The sequence below is a fragment of the Perca flavescens genome, chromosome 13, assembly GCF_004354835.1.
Source record: "Perca flavescens isolate YP-PL-M2 chromosome 13, PFLA_1.0, whole genome shotgun sequence".
Classification (NCBI taxonomy): Eukaryota; Metazoa; Chordata; class Actinopteri; order Perciformes; family Percidae; genus Perca; species Perca flavescens.
The window spans coordinates 5,605,560-5,619,870 of NC_041343.1; the positions used below are offsets into that span (position 1 = coordinate 5,605,560).

The 14,311-nt window shown below is 41.3% G+C and overlaps 1 protein-coding gene across 4 annotated transcripts; it reads left to right on the forward strand.

The window, feature by feature from the left end:
* Nucleotides 1-355: 355 nt before the first annotated feature.
* Nucleotides 356-14,124, forward strand: ska2 (spindle and kinetochore associated complex subunit 2). Of its 4 annotated transcripts, XM_028595370.1 has the most exons (9): nucleotides 356-501; nucleotides 4,577-4,669; nucleotides 6,484-6,660; nucleotides 8,952-9,026; nucleotides 10,029-10,082; nucleotides 11,546-11,588; nucleotides 12,418-12,582; nucleotides 13,272-13,398; nucleotides 13,865-14,124. In XM_028595370.1, exons 1-9 carry the CDS (start codon nucleotides 469-471, stop codon nucleotides 13,989-13,991), a joined length of 894 nt encoding a protein of 297 aa, XP_028451171.1. In that variant the 5' UTR covers nucleotides 356-468; the 3' UTR covers nucleotides 13,992-14,124. The 4 variants fall into 4 exon arrangements, with proteins under 4 accessions (XP_028451171.1, XP_028451172.1, XP_028451173.1 ...); XM_028595371.1 differs by lacking the exon at nucleotides 10,029-10,082 and having other exon boundaries at nucleotides 357-501; XM_028595372.1 differs by lacking the exon at nucleotides 12,418-12,582 and having other exon boundaries at nucleotides 361-501.
* Nucleotides 14,125-14,311: the final 187 nt, after the last annotated feature.

Below are 14,311 nucleotides of genomic sequence, written 5' to 3' on the forward strand. Positions count from 1 at the left end.
AAAAACTGTCATAAAATGTTTGTTTTTTCTGATATTAGAGAATATCATGGATGAGCTTCAAGTGCTTTTGTGATGGAATATATCAAGTAAATAAAGTTTCTTTGAATAAAAAAAAAATGCAGCTATTTCACAGAAGAGACGGACGCGATATTATTACGAATCCCACTATGGCCACGCCAAGACCCGCCCTTCAATAGCATTCACACACTACTGTTGGCCAGGCGTCCATGGGTCCTATCCCCTGACCAATCCCCTAACCCTAATCTTAACCACTCGAGGTGAAATGCCTAACCCCAACCAATCGAGCTGCTTCGTAGGGCGGGTCTTGGCGTGGCCATAGTGGGATTCGTAATTTTGCGAGACGGACATCAATATGGCGCACACACTGCCAAAGCGGTCCAATCGGCTTTCTCCATTCCTGACAGCTGGCCAATGACAGAGCCCACATCAGGCTGAAAACTATTCAACATGGAGACAACAGTTGAAAAGCTTGAGGCGATGGTAAGCACAGCGTCAAACTGTTTGATTTTCTGTAATATTCGCCTTCTGAATTAGCTTTTTGTCCTTGGTGAACGATTCCAGACACATTTGGCAGCCCATTAATTATCGACGAGGTGTTCATCCTATCACAGTGAGAGCAGCAGGTCATGGTTTTCTCTTTGTATTAATAAACAATTCAAACTCCTTTGCGCCATTCAGCAGGCCTGTCTACGTAACGTTAATATGATATCCCTCCGTCTTACTGACTAGTACTAACGTTATTAAAACAACAGCGGAAGGCCAGTTCATACCTAACGTTAAGCTGTCAAAAGCCGCTTCCTTCTTCAAAATATAAAACATGGCCACCATTAAAACCTGTACGTTACGTAGCTGTCGTTCCGTGTGAAAAAGTATTCATGTCATGTAGCATCATAACAACAAGCCAGCGGTCAGTCAACACAGCTGGCCACAGCTCAGCGTTAGGTAGCTCGAGACTAGTCATTTTCACTATAGCTCAAATATGTTCCCGTTTGGTTTTAGCCCTTTCCAATTAACAGACAATTAACTTTTATTCCAGACATACCGTTACGTTTTTCAAAACTCTACAATAATGTTCGTAAGTTAGCTCTGTAATTAGTAAGCAGAGGACTGCAGATAGTCCAGTAAAACAGGTATACAATATTTGACCAAGCAATCTCAACTCATGTCCACTAACTAACTTTTTCCAGAGCTTTCAACATCATCTTGCCATTTCCCATATCCTTAATACAGTGGCTTGCATACGTTTACACACCCATGTTAAAGTTGACTAAAAAGAGGAATAAAAAAAAAACATCTTTTGGAAATTGATCTTAATATAAAAAATAGGAAAATTCCAACCTTTGAGAACACCAATTTTCTTTGTGAGTGAATAATGTATAGTAAATAAATAAATGTTCTTCCTTAAAATACAGGGGAGCATAAGTACAGACGCCCATATGTTAAATTCCCATAGAGGCAGGCAGATTTGTATTTTTAAAGGCCAGTTATTTCATGGATCCAGGATACTATGCATCCTGATAAAGTTCCCTTGGCCTTTGGAGTTCCCCCCCCGCCTTCATCACATCCCCTTCACCATACATAGAGATTGGCATGGTTTCAGTTAGCCTAATAGCTGGTTTGATTTGCATTGAGAGATGATCTTATGGAAAGTACCCCATGCCAATCTCTAGGTATGGTAAAGGGTATGTGATGATGTGGGGGGGCTATTTTAATTATGCATTTGCAAATGCATAGTGCATTTGTTATGCACTCATACGGCTATTTTAATTCCAAAGGCCAAGGGAACTTTATCAGGATGCATAGTAGCCTGGATCCATGAAATAACTGGCCTTAAAAAATAAAAATCTGCCTGCCTCTATGGGAATTTAACATAGGGGTGTACTTACTTATGCCCCCTGTATTTTAAGGAAGAACATTTATTTATTTATGATACATTATTTATTCACAAAGAAAATTGGTGTTCTCGAAGATTTTTTTGACTGTATAAGTGGAAACCTTGACCTGCTGTCAGCGCTGAAGGATAAGTCCCCAAGATTTCTCCTTGGGGGACCTTGAATGTCTGTACCAAATGTTATGGCAAACAGTTGTTGAGATCTTTCAGTCTGAACCGAGTGGTGAACTGAGCGTATAGGATATATTACACACAACATATGCCACACATTCTGTTTGACACAGCGAGATATCTTCTCACATTCATGTGACACACTGACTCCCAACTCCCTGAGCCGTGAGAACGTCCAGCCTTTGGCTAAGCCAGCGTTCTGTCTGTCCAGTGCCCCTTTTATATTGTGCTACTGGTGACCCTTCTAGAAAAGCAGTGCAATGTTAAAAGGGCATTGGCCAGAAAATGGTTACAAGCGATGGAAACGTCTCAGACTCTGAAGCTTCAGCTGTTGGCAGATGCTCTGACTTCATTGCACTACTGTATCAGACAGCTAGCAGTGCAATAGTATTGTCAAAGCATCTGAAAACTGCAGAGACCAGCTGCACTGACTACTTTTACATTTCTAGACTGTATCCAGTCCAGTGGACATGATCTTTGGACCATTGTGTGGTCTGATGAAGTGGGTGGGACTAGGCCAGTGTATTGTAAGCCCGGCGGCCCACCAGGCCTAAATTGCCCCCCAATAGGCCTAAGCCACTGGGAATAATATATATATATATATATATATATATATATATATATTTTTAAATATTATTTTTCGGGCATTTTTAGTAGTGCATTGAATAAATTCTTAGTCGACTAACACTTATTCAATTGTATCGACTAATCGATTAGTTGATTTAATTGACAGATCTGTAAATCTGAGTTTCTCCACAAAGAGTCATGCAAAAGCACCACTTTAATTCTTGTGTTTACCAGAGATGTGCTCGTACGTTTCTTGGAAATAAGTCATTCAGCATGAAAAAAGCATCAAACATGACTAATTGACTAAAGAGATCTAAGTTGATTAAGACCAAAACGACCGATTAGTCGACTAATCGACTAAGAGGGAGCAGCCCTAATTTTTAGGCCTATATTTTTATAGGACAGCTGAAGACATGAAAGGGGAGAGAGAGGGGGAATGACACGCAGCAAAGGGCCGCAGGTCTTATTCGAACCCGCGGCCGCTGCATCGAGGAGTTAACCTCTATACATGGGTGCGCGGCGCGCTCCACCAGCTGAGCTACCCAGGCGCCCATTTGTTTTCTGTATTTTAAGATGGTTTTTAAACTACAGTGGGGTGGCTCTGTTGGAAACTTAGACATAGTCATATTTTTTGATCTCCAGTTAGTTTTTAGCACTGACTTAATGTAGGGCTCTATGGAATCTGTGTTTAGCTCAGGGCTGTCAAACTCATTTTAATTCATGGGCCACATACCCGTGATTTGATCTCAAGTGGGCCGGACCAGTAAACCTCCAGAAAGATCAGAACCTTTATCTGCCACAGAGTTTTTTGTCAGCATGATGTTGGAGAGAGGGGGAATATTTTGAGAAAAAACTCAGAATTTCTAAGATTAAAGTCGTAAATTTACAGAAAAATAACTTGGATATTCTCTGAGATTAAAGTGGTACATTTGCAATTGGAATTAGTTACTTCTCTGCAAATTCCACACTTTGCAAAGTCATTCAGTGGGCCTGATTGGACCCTTTGGCGGGCTGGTTCTGGCCCACGGCCCGTATGGTTGACACCCCTTTTTAGCTTTTTTAAATTCTCAATTTTGCAATTCCGCCCATGATTCTGTTATTACCCAAACTATTGGGCTCTACGTTAATGCTGCCGTCAGTCTGGGACTGGTCCCAGCCGGGCCCTCGTTAGCCACCGGGCTAACCTTCTGTGAGTTTGTGCTACACTCCACATGATCCAATTATCGGGCTTGTTCAAAACTGCTTTCAACAGTAGCTGATAGATAAATGCAATGCTAAAGGGCTAAAGGACAGAATGTCATTTAGTAAAGTAAGCCTGGCTTAACAGCTGATCTCACTTTATGAAATACCCTTTGCAGAATTGAACTAGGGCTGCAACCAACGATTATTCCCATTGAAGATGAATCTGTCCATTGTTTTCTCAGTTGGGCCTAATCGATTAGTTGTTTGGTCTATATAAATGTCAGAAAATGGTGAAAAATGTTGATCAGTGTTTCCCAAAGCCCAATATATTCAGTTTACTGTCACAGAGGAGTGAAGAATCTAGAAAATATTCACATTTTAGGAGCTCGAATCAGAGATTTTAGACGTTTTGTTTTTCTTAAAATATGACTCGAACCGATTAATCAAATATCAAAATAGTTGGCCATTTATTTAATAGTTGACATCTAATCCGATAATGGATTCATCTTTGCAGCCCTATATGTAACCAGTCTCATCAAACACCACTGCAACACACTGGCTATAGTTAGACAGCTATAACTTTTGCCTCTTTTTTTATCCACAGAAACTGAATAGGCAATGTTTTACCAGTTGCACACTGTGTTATGGTTTTATTTATTTCAAAACTTGCCCTACTTAAAGCAGGCTATATGTGTGTGTGTACAGCAGTGTACTAGCAGAGCGTAAAGCTGAGTGTCTTTGCAGTTCCTGAAGTCCGAGGCAGACCTGGAGTACATCGAGAAGCGGCTGAAGCTGGACTTCATCAACAACGCTGCAGAGAATGGATGTCCCGCTGAGGTGATAACTGAAACCACAGCTGTTCTCTCTGCTGACATTCCCACCCAACTAAAGACAGGGTTCCATCCAACACCATCTGCAGTCTGCAGGATGTTAAAAAAGCTTCTGTAGGTCAGACACAGGAATTATCGGTGGACAATATCTATGGGCCATTGTAGGGCTGGGCAATATATCAATATTATATCGATATATGTAACTAGATATTGTCTTAGATTTTGGATATCCTAATATGGCATAAGTGTAGTCTTTTCCTGGTTTTAAAGGCTGCATTAAAGTGAAGTGATGGCATGTTCTGAACTTACCAGACTATTGTAACTGTTCTATTATTTGCCTTTACCCACTTAGTCATTATATCCACATTACTGTTGATTATTGATCTAAAATCTCATTGGTAAACAATTTTGTAAAAGCACCAGTTCTCAACCCTACAATATCGTCGCAATATCGACATTGATGTATTGTATTGGTCAAGGATATGGTCATATCTGATTTTCTCCATATCGCCCAGCCCTAGGCAGGGGCGTAGCACAAAATTCTGGCCCCTGTAGAAAGGCATTCTCTATGGGCCCCTCCCCACATCCACAGCTATTCATTCTAACATCATTTTGGGCCCCTCCTCACACAAGGTAGTACAAATGTTGAGGCACTTCTACTTTACTTGTCTTTTCTTTTCGTGCCACTTTCTACCTCTACTCCGCTACATTTCAGAGACAAATATTGTACTTTTTACTCCACTACATTCATCTGTTACAGCTTTCACATGTAGTTTATAAAATCTGATGTTTGATTCTAAGGTAAACTAGCCTACAATATAACGGTCTACAAGTCCAGCTGAGATGATGAGACCATTAAACACACAACTGGTCGGATCCTTTACTCTTTCTACAATGGGAGGAGAGTTCTGCATCGACTACTTTTACTTTTAATACTTTAAGTACATTTTCCTGTTGATACTTACGTACATTTACTTAAGTAATATTTTCAAAGCAGGACTTCTACTTGTAACAGAGTATTTGTACGGTGTTGTATTAGTACTTTTACTGAAGTAAAGGCTCTGGATACTTTCCACCCCTGGTATAAACCCAGTGCATTGAGGATGTGCTGGCAAGTTTTTTCATTTGTGTGTTTGAAACACATCACACATTAAGTCGTTTGTGGGGTTTCCCCATTTCTCCTACTAATATAGACATTTTAATTGTACGCTTTCTCATACATGAAGAAAATAATGCAACACAAGACACAATATTTTAATAAATGAATGGATGGGCGTAACTGCACGAAACAGATCAGACACGTAGAGATAGCTACATGTCCACAAAAGACCATTTAAATACCTTATACATACAGCATAAATGGTAGAGCACATTTTCACAATAGAATAAGTAGGACTATTTAGTCCCTGTTATCTTTCATTCATTGTATACGTTATGAAATGTTAGACCAAACTTCATAAAACCTGCACTGGTAATTGTTAGTTCCATCCATTAGAGGCAATGTCCATCATTCATTTTAACCTTCAGCAACACTAAGCTGTGTCTGACTTAGAGCTGGAACAATTCCAAATGTTGCCCTACTATTAATTGTCTGAGAAATAATTGCCACTAACAATACAATTGTCTCTTTCAGTCCAATTTAGAAAGACTGATTGATTAATGTATTACTTTTTTTAAACAAATTCAAGTTTAGAATGAATCGCAGGAACCATCTTTTGGTTATATATCCCTGTCATGTGACCCAGATAAGGTTATAACAGCCTATGAAGTAAACCACACCTCTTTTATTATCGTAAAACCTATTTTCTGACCGTATTGCAGGAGAACCCGGCGCTGATGCTGGAGAATCTGAGGGCCATCAAGGCCAAACACACGGCCCTGTGCTCCCAGGTGAAGGAGATCTCAGCCGCGCAGAAAGAATCCATGGCCTCCATCAGGAGTGACCTCAGCAGTGCCATGGAGCTGGTCCAGCACCTCCAGCAGACTGCTGATGTGGAGGTACCCACGCAAACACACAGCTCACACACACCACCATATGTACTCCTACTCTATACAGAGGAAAGGTTCCATATTCTACAGTCTTTTATTAGATTATCATGCCAGCGATGACTTCCGATGCACATGACTCTTGTCAAAAAAAAGCCATTTGCGAGCACTATTCACACACAGATTGCAAACTGTAGCGGATTTACGTTTCACAGAAGATCGTGGCTCACAAACGGCAGATACATTTGCAAGTCCTGCATGGTTTATGCACGCTGTGTGTGTTGATTGCGAACAATGAGTCAAAGTAAACATGAGAGGAAATGATCTCATGCTGCAAATTTCGCTGTTTGCACGTTGGAAGTTTTGGAGAAATGGTGCAAAATTGTACAACCATTGCAGTTAAATGTATATGGGTCTGTACATTGGCTTTCACAACTAGGGGTTAAGTGCCTTGCTCAATTACACACTGGTTGATGTATCGCAGTGGGATTCGAACCCCGGTCTCCCGCACCAACAGCGTATGTCATATCCACTGCGCCATCACTCCCCCTAGAAAGATAAAGCCAGCAACGTTCCAGATTCGGTCTCTGAAAAGAACTAGACAAACAAAAATAGTGCATGGTGATCATACAGGATACCCGCGGGGCCTTAAAGTCTTAAAAGAAGTCTTAAATATGGGCGCCTGGTGGAGCGCACGCCCATGTATAGAGGTTTACTCCTCGATGCAGCGGCCGCGGGTTCGACTCCGACCTGCGGCCCTTTGCTGCCCTTTGCCTCCCTTTCTCTCTCCCCTTTTATGACTTCAGCTGTCCTGTCAATAATAAAGGCATAAAATGCCCCAAAAAAAACTAAAAAGAAAGGGGGGGGGAGTCTTAAATATAATTTTGAAAAATAAGGCCTTAAAAGTGTTAACTTTAGAGATGCACCGATAGACTGGCCGGTGACCGGAATTGGCCGGTTTTCACGTGCTCGGCCATGACCGGAGACCGGCAGGTCAGTCTGACATATGGCGATGTCATGCCGGTCAGCGCTACAGTTAACTGCCAACACAAGTTCTACGAGTTACACTTCTCAAGGACACACGCACACACGGTCGCGACAGCACAGTCTCTTCTTCCTTTCTCTCAACTTCTCCGCCGTGTGTGGCTCGTACCCGCTCGCGGTGTGAAGCGCATGTCGGCGCTATTCTCGCACACGTAGGGAACCTCGTGAATTAACCTGCAACATGTCAGCTGTTTGGAAATTCTTCAGCGTGTGGGCAGAAGATAACAAGTTTGCAATATGCAACACCTGCAAGGAGAAAGTAGGGCGTGGAGGGACGACACCAAAAAACCAAAATCACATTTTTTTAGTGTGATATTGGATGTGAAAAGAAAGAAATGGTTCTGACATTGCTCTTTAGATGTGTGTGAATGTCCCACACCAGGAGTCATTTATATAGTTCTATTTTATAGTGATCCATTATCTGTTCAACTCTATTAAAGAAAATAAATATTTGTGTCTGCTGAAAGTGGTTAGTAAAAATGAAATCGGCTAAAATCGGTATTGGCTGGCCTAACTCTAGGTCACAGCATTTGTATTGTCCTTTTTATAAGATTAAATGACTCCTTCATTGTTTCGTCACAAAGCATGTACTATATCTAGGGCTGGGCGATATGGAGAAAATCAGATATCACGATATTCTTGACCAAATACCTTGATATTGATATTGCGGCCATATTCTAGGGTTGACAATTGGTGCTTTAACAAAATATCTTCACACTTAGACTTTAGATAAATTATCATCAGTAATGTGGATATAATGACAAAGTGGGTAAAGGCAAATAATAGAACAGCTAGAACAGGCTGGTAAGTTCAGAAAATGACATCACTTTACTGTAATGCAGCCTTTAAAACCAGGAAAAGACAACACTTATGTCATATTACGATATTACGATAGCCAAAATCTAAGACGATATCTAGTCTCATATCACGATATAGATATATCGATATATTGCCCAGCCCTAACTGTATGTATTGAGTACTACGATAAAATGTTGTTTACCAAGTACTTTATCTTAATACAATTATTTTTATAGCCTACAATGGTTTCTGATATTCCATTATATGCTACGTGTCATGCGTTTGCCAGAATGTCCATGAAGTTGGCATTAAGTTATATTCTAAATGGTGTTAAAAAAGCTCTTAAATTGAACATGTGCATAAGAAATGGGAAACGTGGCGTGTCCTCCTCTTATTAACCCCTGAGTACACCACAGCTGTGGGTACCAACGGTTGACCGTGTCCTTGTTGGCGTGCTGCAGGTTCCGCCGCTGACGGCGCCGGAGCAGGAGGCAGCGGAGCTCCTGGGTACAGCAGCCAGTGGGACCACAACAGAGGTAAGACCCAATCACTACCCAGAAACCTTTGTGGTTATTGCTAACCTTCGTCACCACTTCATTGGCTGCATCCCAACAAACCCCCCCCCCAGCGGTTCACTGAGCAGCACGGCTCTGTTCTAGGCTCAGTTTATGAAGGGGGGGTGGGGGGTTCATCCTATCACACTTTGAGTTAGATGAAGGGCTTCTCACTGTGAATCAAATAATATACCTATATATATTTCATAAAATGGAAACCATATTGTTTTTATAGTCTTTTGAGCTCCTCCAGGATTGTCACCTGTTCATCTTAAGAGGAGACTATCTTAAACTAAGCTGTATAACTATAGATATTACATACTGTCCATTCTCAAACTGTGGACAGGGATTTGATTTATCTCAATTAGAGAAAAAATAAATAAATCTAATTGCGGGTTTTTTTCTGCCAGATATTGCGATTACGATTTGATTTGCGATTATTATTGTTAAAGTTCAATATTCACTGTGTAACAGATAAAACATGTCACGGAGCATTATAACATGAGACACCATCACAACTGCTCTATATTCTTATGCAAGGATGAGAACATGGATATGAATTGCCAGCAATAAGTGTTTTCCTATTAATAAGCATGGAACAGTCAAACACAGAACATTTATTACAAAAGCTAAAGTTATGAACTATATATTAAAAACATATCAGTACTTTCCTATAAAGTGAAATGTCTGATCTGCCTCAGTTCAACAGCAGCATCTCCATATGGCACCTTCTACCATCATGTTAAATAAAGTCATACAAATAAATTAAATGTCCACTGAAGATAGGACGTTTCTGTAAACAGTCTGTGATACGTAACATTATTCCAGCATTTAGCTTATGGAAAAACAGTAAATATGATGATGAAAAGAGGAGTAAAACATGTTGAACCAAATGTTACACCAAACACTCAACTAAATATTGCACATTGGATTAAACACAGTCTTCACGCTTGGCTCATCGCATTCTTTCAAATCTCGATTTAGATTGGAGAAGGATTAATGGCTCAGCCCTATCACGGACTCTTGCAGCCTACAGAGGTATTTTGCTGTTTTTTGTCAAGATGTAGGAAAGTTTCCCCTCATTGTGGTGGAGGATTATGAATATTTGGTGCCCTTAGAAGCCCTCCCCCCTCTCTCTCTCTTCCTCCCTCCCTTCTTGAAGCTGTCCATGGCCTCCAAATGCCTGTCACGGCCCTGCCAGCAGTTTCAGAGGGCTGCTACTGTAAAGACTTCAGCGGTTCAAAGGCAGTAATCCTCTCCTTTCTAGTAGACTTTTAATTTGAAAGGTCTGTCCAGGAAGTGTTGAAGCTCAACACTGGCCATGGCCATGGCGGCCCCTGGCTGTTATTTGAGCCATAGTTTAAATACTAGCTTTTATTATGAAACCTGCTGCTTTATAGAATTAACATTTGAATATAAATGCATATGTTGGATTTTGTTCTTCAGGATTCTATGATTTGAGAAATCGTACATGCTTTAGCAACACAAGCCAAAAGATGTCCCTAAGGATAAATCTAGATTCACAAAGTAAGCCTGTATGTTGTGACAGCAGATGTGTTGCATCGAGAGATGAATGTGACTCAGCACTATACGGGATCCAGCCTGGTCCAGAACACCACCGGGTTTGCTGTACAATTAATTGTCTCAGAAATAATATATATATATTATGGCTGTCAATCGATTAAAAAAAATTAACTAATTAAGGAAAGGTTCTGCTAAGTTCAGAATGTTTAATATCTTTCAGAACAACAGCAGCAACAATTTGGCTTATTTAGTCCTGCTGAAGGCTGCTGAAACGGCTACAAACTGTCTGACTTGAGAGCAGATTTTTGTCACCGTCCCCGGCTGCTGTCGGCTGCTCTCGTCTACTTTACAGGCGAGGAGCAGTTCATCTCCAACGAGCCGAGAAATTAACGCGTTCATTTTGACAGCCCTAATATATATATATATATATATATATATATAATTGTCTCTTTCACTCAAATAAAAAAATATTAATGTAATACTTTTTTAAAACATATTATTAGTTTTGAATGATTCCCAGGAACCATCTTTTGGTTATATATATATATATCCCTGTAATGTGTCCCAGATAATGTAATAACACAAACACACAGCCTATGAAGTAAACCACGCCTCTTTGTTATCATAACTTTTTATTATCATACATTTTTTCTTTCTAACTGTTTCCCCCCCTTGTCATTTGTGTTGCTTTGAATATGTTTAGGGTAAAGTCAAGTGCCAACAGCTAACAATTAAAATAATAAAAATATATAGACCGACCAATAATCACTTATATAATTACAATTTGGCATATCTAAACAAAATCAACAATTACCAGTCATACGCCTTAAGACCTTTAGCTAATGTTAGTGATTCATTGCGGTTTGACAAAGAACCAATGATTATGTAAAACAACCCAGGCCTACATGTAAGCGTGTTAACATCCCCAGTCTTCTATCCCACTGATCCTCTCTGCTGCTGCTCTTTGTTTTTTCCAGGTGCCTCCTGCTGTAGAGGCTTCTGGCCCCCAGCAGCCACTGAGTGAGTCTCTTACCTTCTTAGTCCTCCCCCCCCCCCCACCCCCAATACTGTAGAGATGGCAAGAGTCAAGTCTGTCTGCTGGGTCGGTCCACAACCTTAATCCAGACTGAAATATTGGATTGGGTTACCATGAAATAGTGAACATTCATGTTCCCCCTCAGGATGAATTGTGCTAGCTTTGGTGATCCTCTGTCATCATCATCAGGTCAACCTTTTCATCGGTCTAATTCTTTAGTTTGGGACCAAATACCAACAAAACAAAGGCCATTCATATCAGCCTCAGCTCTACTTTGTGTTTAGTGCTAGTTAGCAAATGTCGGCATTCTAACACAACTAAGCTAAGATGGTAACCATGGTTAAACTTTATATTAACATCAGCATGTGAGCATCGTTATTTTGAGAATGTTAGCATGCTTAAATAACTAAAGAGCCAGCACTATCGTGTCCTGGTCTCAGGCTTTGATGGCAGCCAGGGCTCCATGTGTATAGCACATTCTTTTTACTTTGTATTAAACCCATCCAGGCTTTGGTCAGTATTCTACAGTCTGTAAATGTTTTACAGGTCCATAGGAATTTCGTTTTTTTTAGTTAGCTTACAAAAAGCTGAGTTGTTAACCCACCAGTTAAGAAATATTTGCACAAAATAGTTCTGAAATCACAGCTAGGAAATCTAAATTCTAGAGGCTCGACAGGGCCTCTACTGTCAGACTTAGATCTTTGCCTGCCATTTTTGATTTTTTTAATTTTTATTAGACACCACAACTTGAAGTTCAATTTGTCAGGTACTTCACATAAAGAATGTATTTGTATATATCATCAAATGCCACAGGGTGCCTTGTGTGTGGGTGCCGGATAACAAAGCAACAAAGCGGCGGTATTGGAAATATGAAAGCGCTGCCGTTATTGGCTGGGGGGGTTACACACCCTTCACGTGGGGCCCAAAGGCTCTTCGATGACAGCCAGAATCATCCCGCACACAGCAAAATAAGAAGAGGTAATCCAGGCCCGGGGCAGATACAGACAGTGCCACACACATCAGAAGTGATGATTGAGAGGGATTACTTTTGTAGTAGTCTATACGTTGTTTATTTAGGAAAACACTGCATATCACACCTTTTTAAAAGTAAGATGTAGTGGCCGGGTTAGCTCAGTTGGTAGAGCAGGCACACATGTATAGAGGTTTACTCCTCAGAAGGTCTAGTGTTCGAGTCCCACCTGTGACAATTTCCTGCATGTCTTCTCTCCCCTTTCATATCTAGCTGTCCTTAATTAAAGGCAGAAAATGCCCCAAAAAGAATAATTAATAAATATATATATTTTATTATTGTTATATTAAAGGGTCGGTTCACTCAAATTTCAAGAAATATAATTTTTTGGAGTCCCCTCTTGTGGTATCCATGCAGATACTTAGTTTTATTTGTCCATGTTGAAAGTAGGGTTTAGGATTACCATTAACAACCCCCGGACTATTTAGTTAAAATGTTTAAAATCCAACCCCAGACAGATCAAAACCTGGACAAATAAATCCCAAACTATCTCCATGGAAATAAGTAATTAGGGGACTGACCCTTTAGTGGAAACTACAAGAAGCATGTTTTCCACCTCCGATCAGCTGGACTGTACTTGTGCAGTTGACCTGTTCCTCCGTGAGGCTGACGTCTCGGTGCGTGTGTCCATCCCCAGGCTGTGAGTACGAGGAGCTGAGCGAAGCCACGTTGGCGACGCTTCCTCCCAGCGTGCGCTCCAACATCAAGCTGGCCGACCTCAACGCCTTCTACCAGCAGCTGCAGCAGCACCTCGGCAACAACAGGTTGGAGAGCTACTGCAGTGATTCGTTTACGGTCATATGCACAATAACATGTTCATATTCACACCGGTGTCCTACATGTGTACTCTCAAGTGATGTATCTTAAACAGGGGAAGTCACCCTACCTTTGAGAAGGTTTCGGGGCATAAGACCGCGTTCAGACTGCCTGCATCGGCCGTCCGAAAGTCTTTCCATTCATTTTGAATGGGGGTAGTGTGTTAAGGCCATGAAGTGGCGTATGTATGACACACCAATTCGTATGCCATTATTGGTGTGTTGTCAAGACGCGTACTTGCTTTTTAGCGTGTCTATCAACGCTATTTGGCCTCTGTTGACTTACATTACCTCACGATTGCGTGTGAATTGCGTGCAGATTATCAACATCGTGCTGCATCATTTAATTGAAATGAGGCCTGTTGAATTGATCAGCTTATTGCAGTGCATGTCTGTTTCCTGTTGTCCTGTGCAGCGGCTCCCTCAGTGTGCAGAAGATGAAGCAGTTGAAGATGAAGGGGAGCGATGCCAAGCTGAAGGTCCTGCAGCACCTCTCTTTAGTCGAGTTGGACAGGAAAGGCCACGTTCGTCTCGCCATGTGAGCTGGATCAACCAATGGAGACTGTTAAGTGGGTGGGTGTTGTTACTGGCTGGGCTGGATTTGGCCGCTCCTCCACCTGTCCCACCTGGAGTATGGAGGGGGGGGAACTTACTGAAGGATCAGACTGCAGAGGCTCTCGGAGGTGGTGGTGGTGGTGGTGGTGGTGGGGGGGGTGTTTGATTGGCCAGACCAGATGCATCCAGGCCACCAGATGTTTGTGGGCACATGGGTCATATTTTCAGTCCAGATGCCGTTCATTCTTTGATCAGGTTTTACCCGAGGTATATAAAAACATGAGATAGATTTGAAACCACGGTAAGG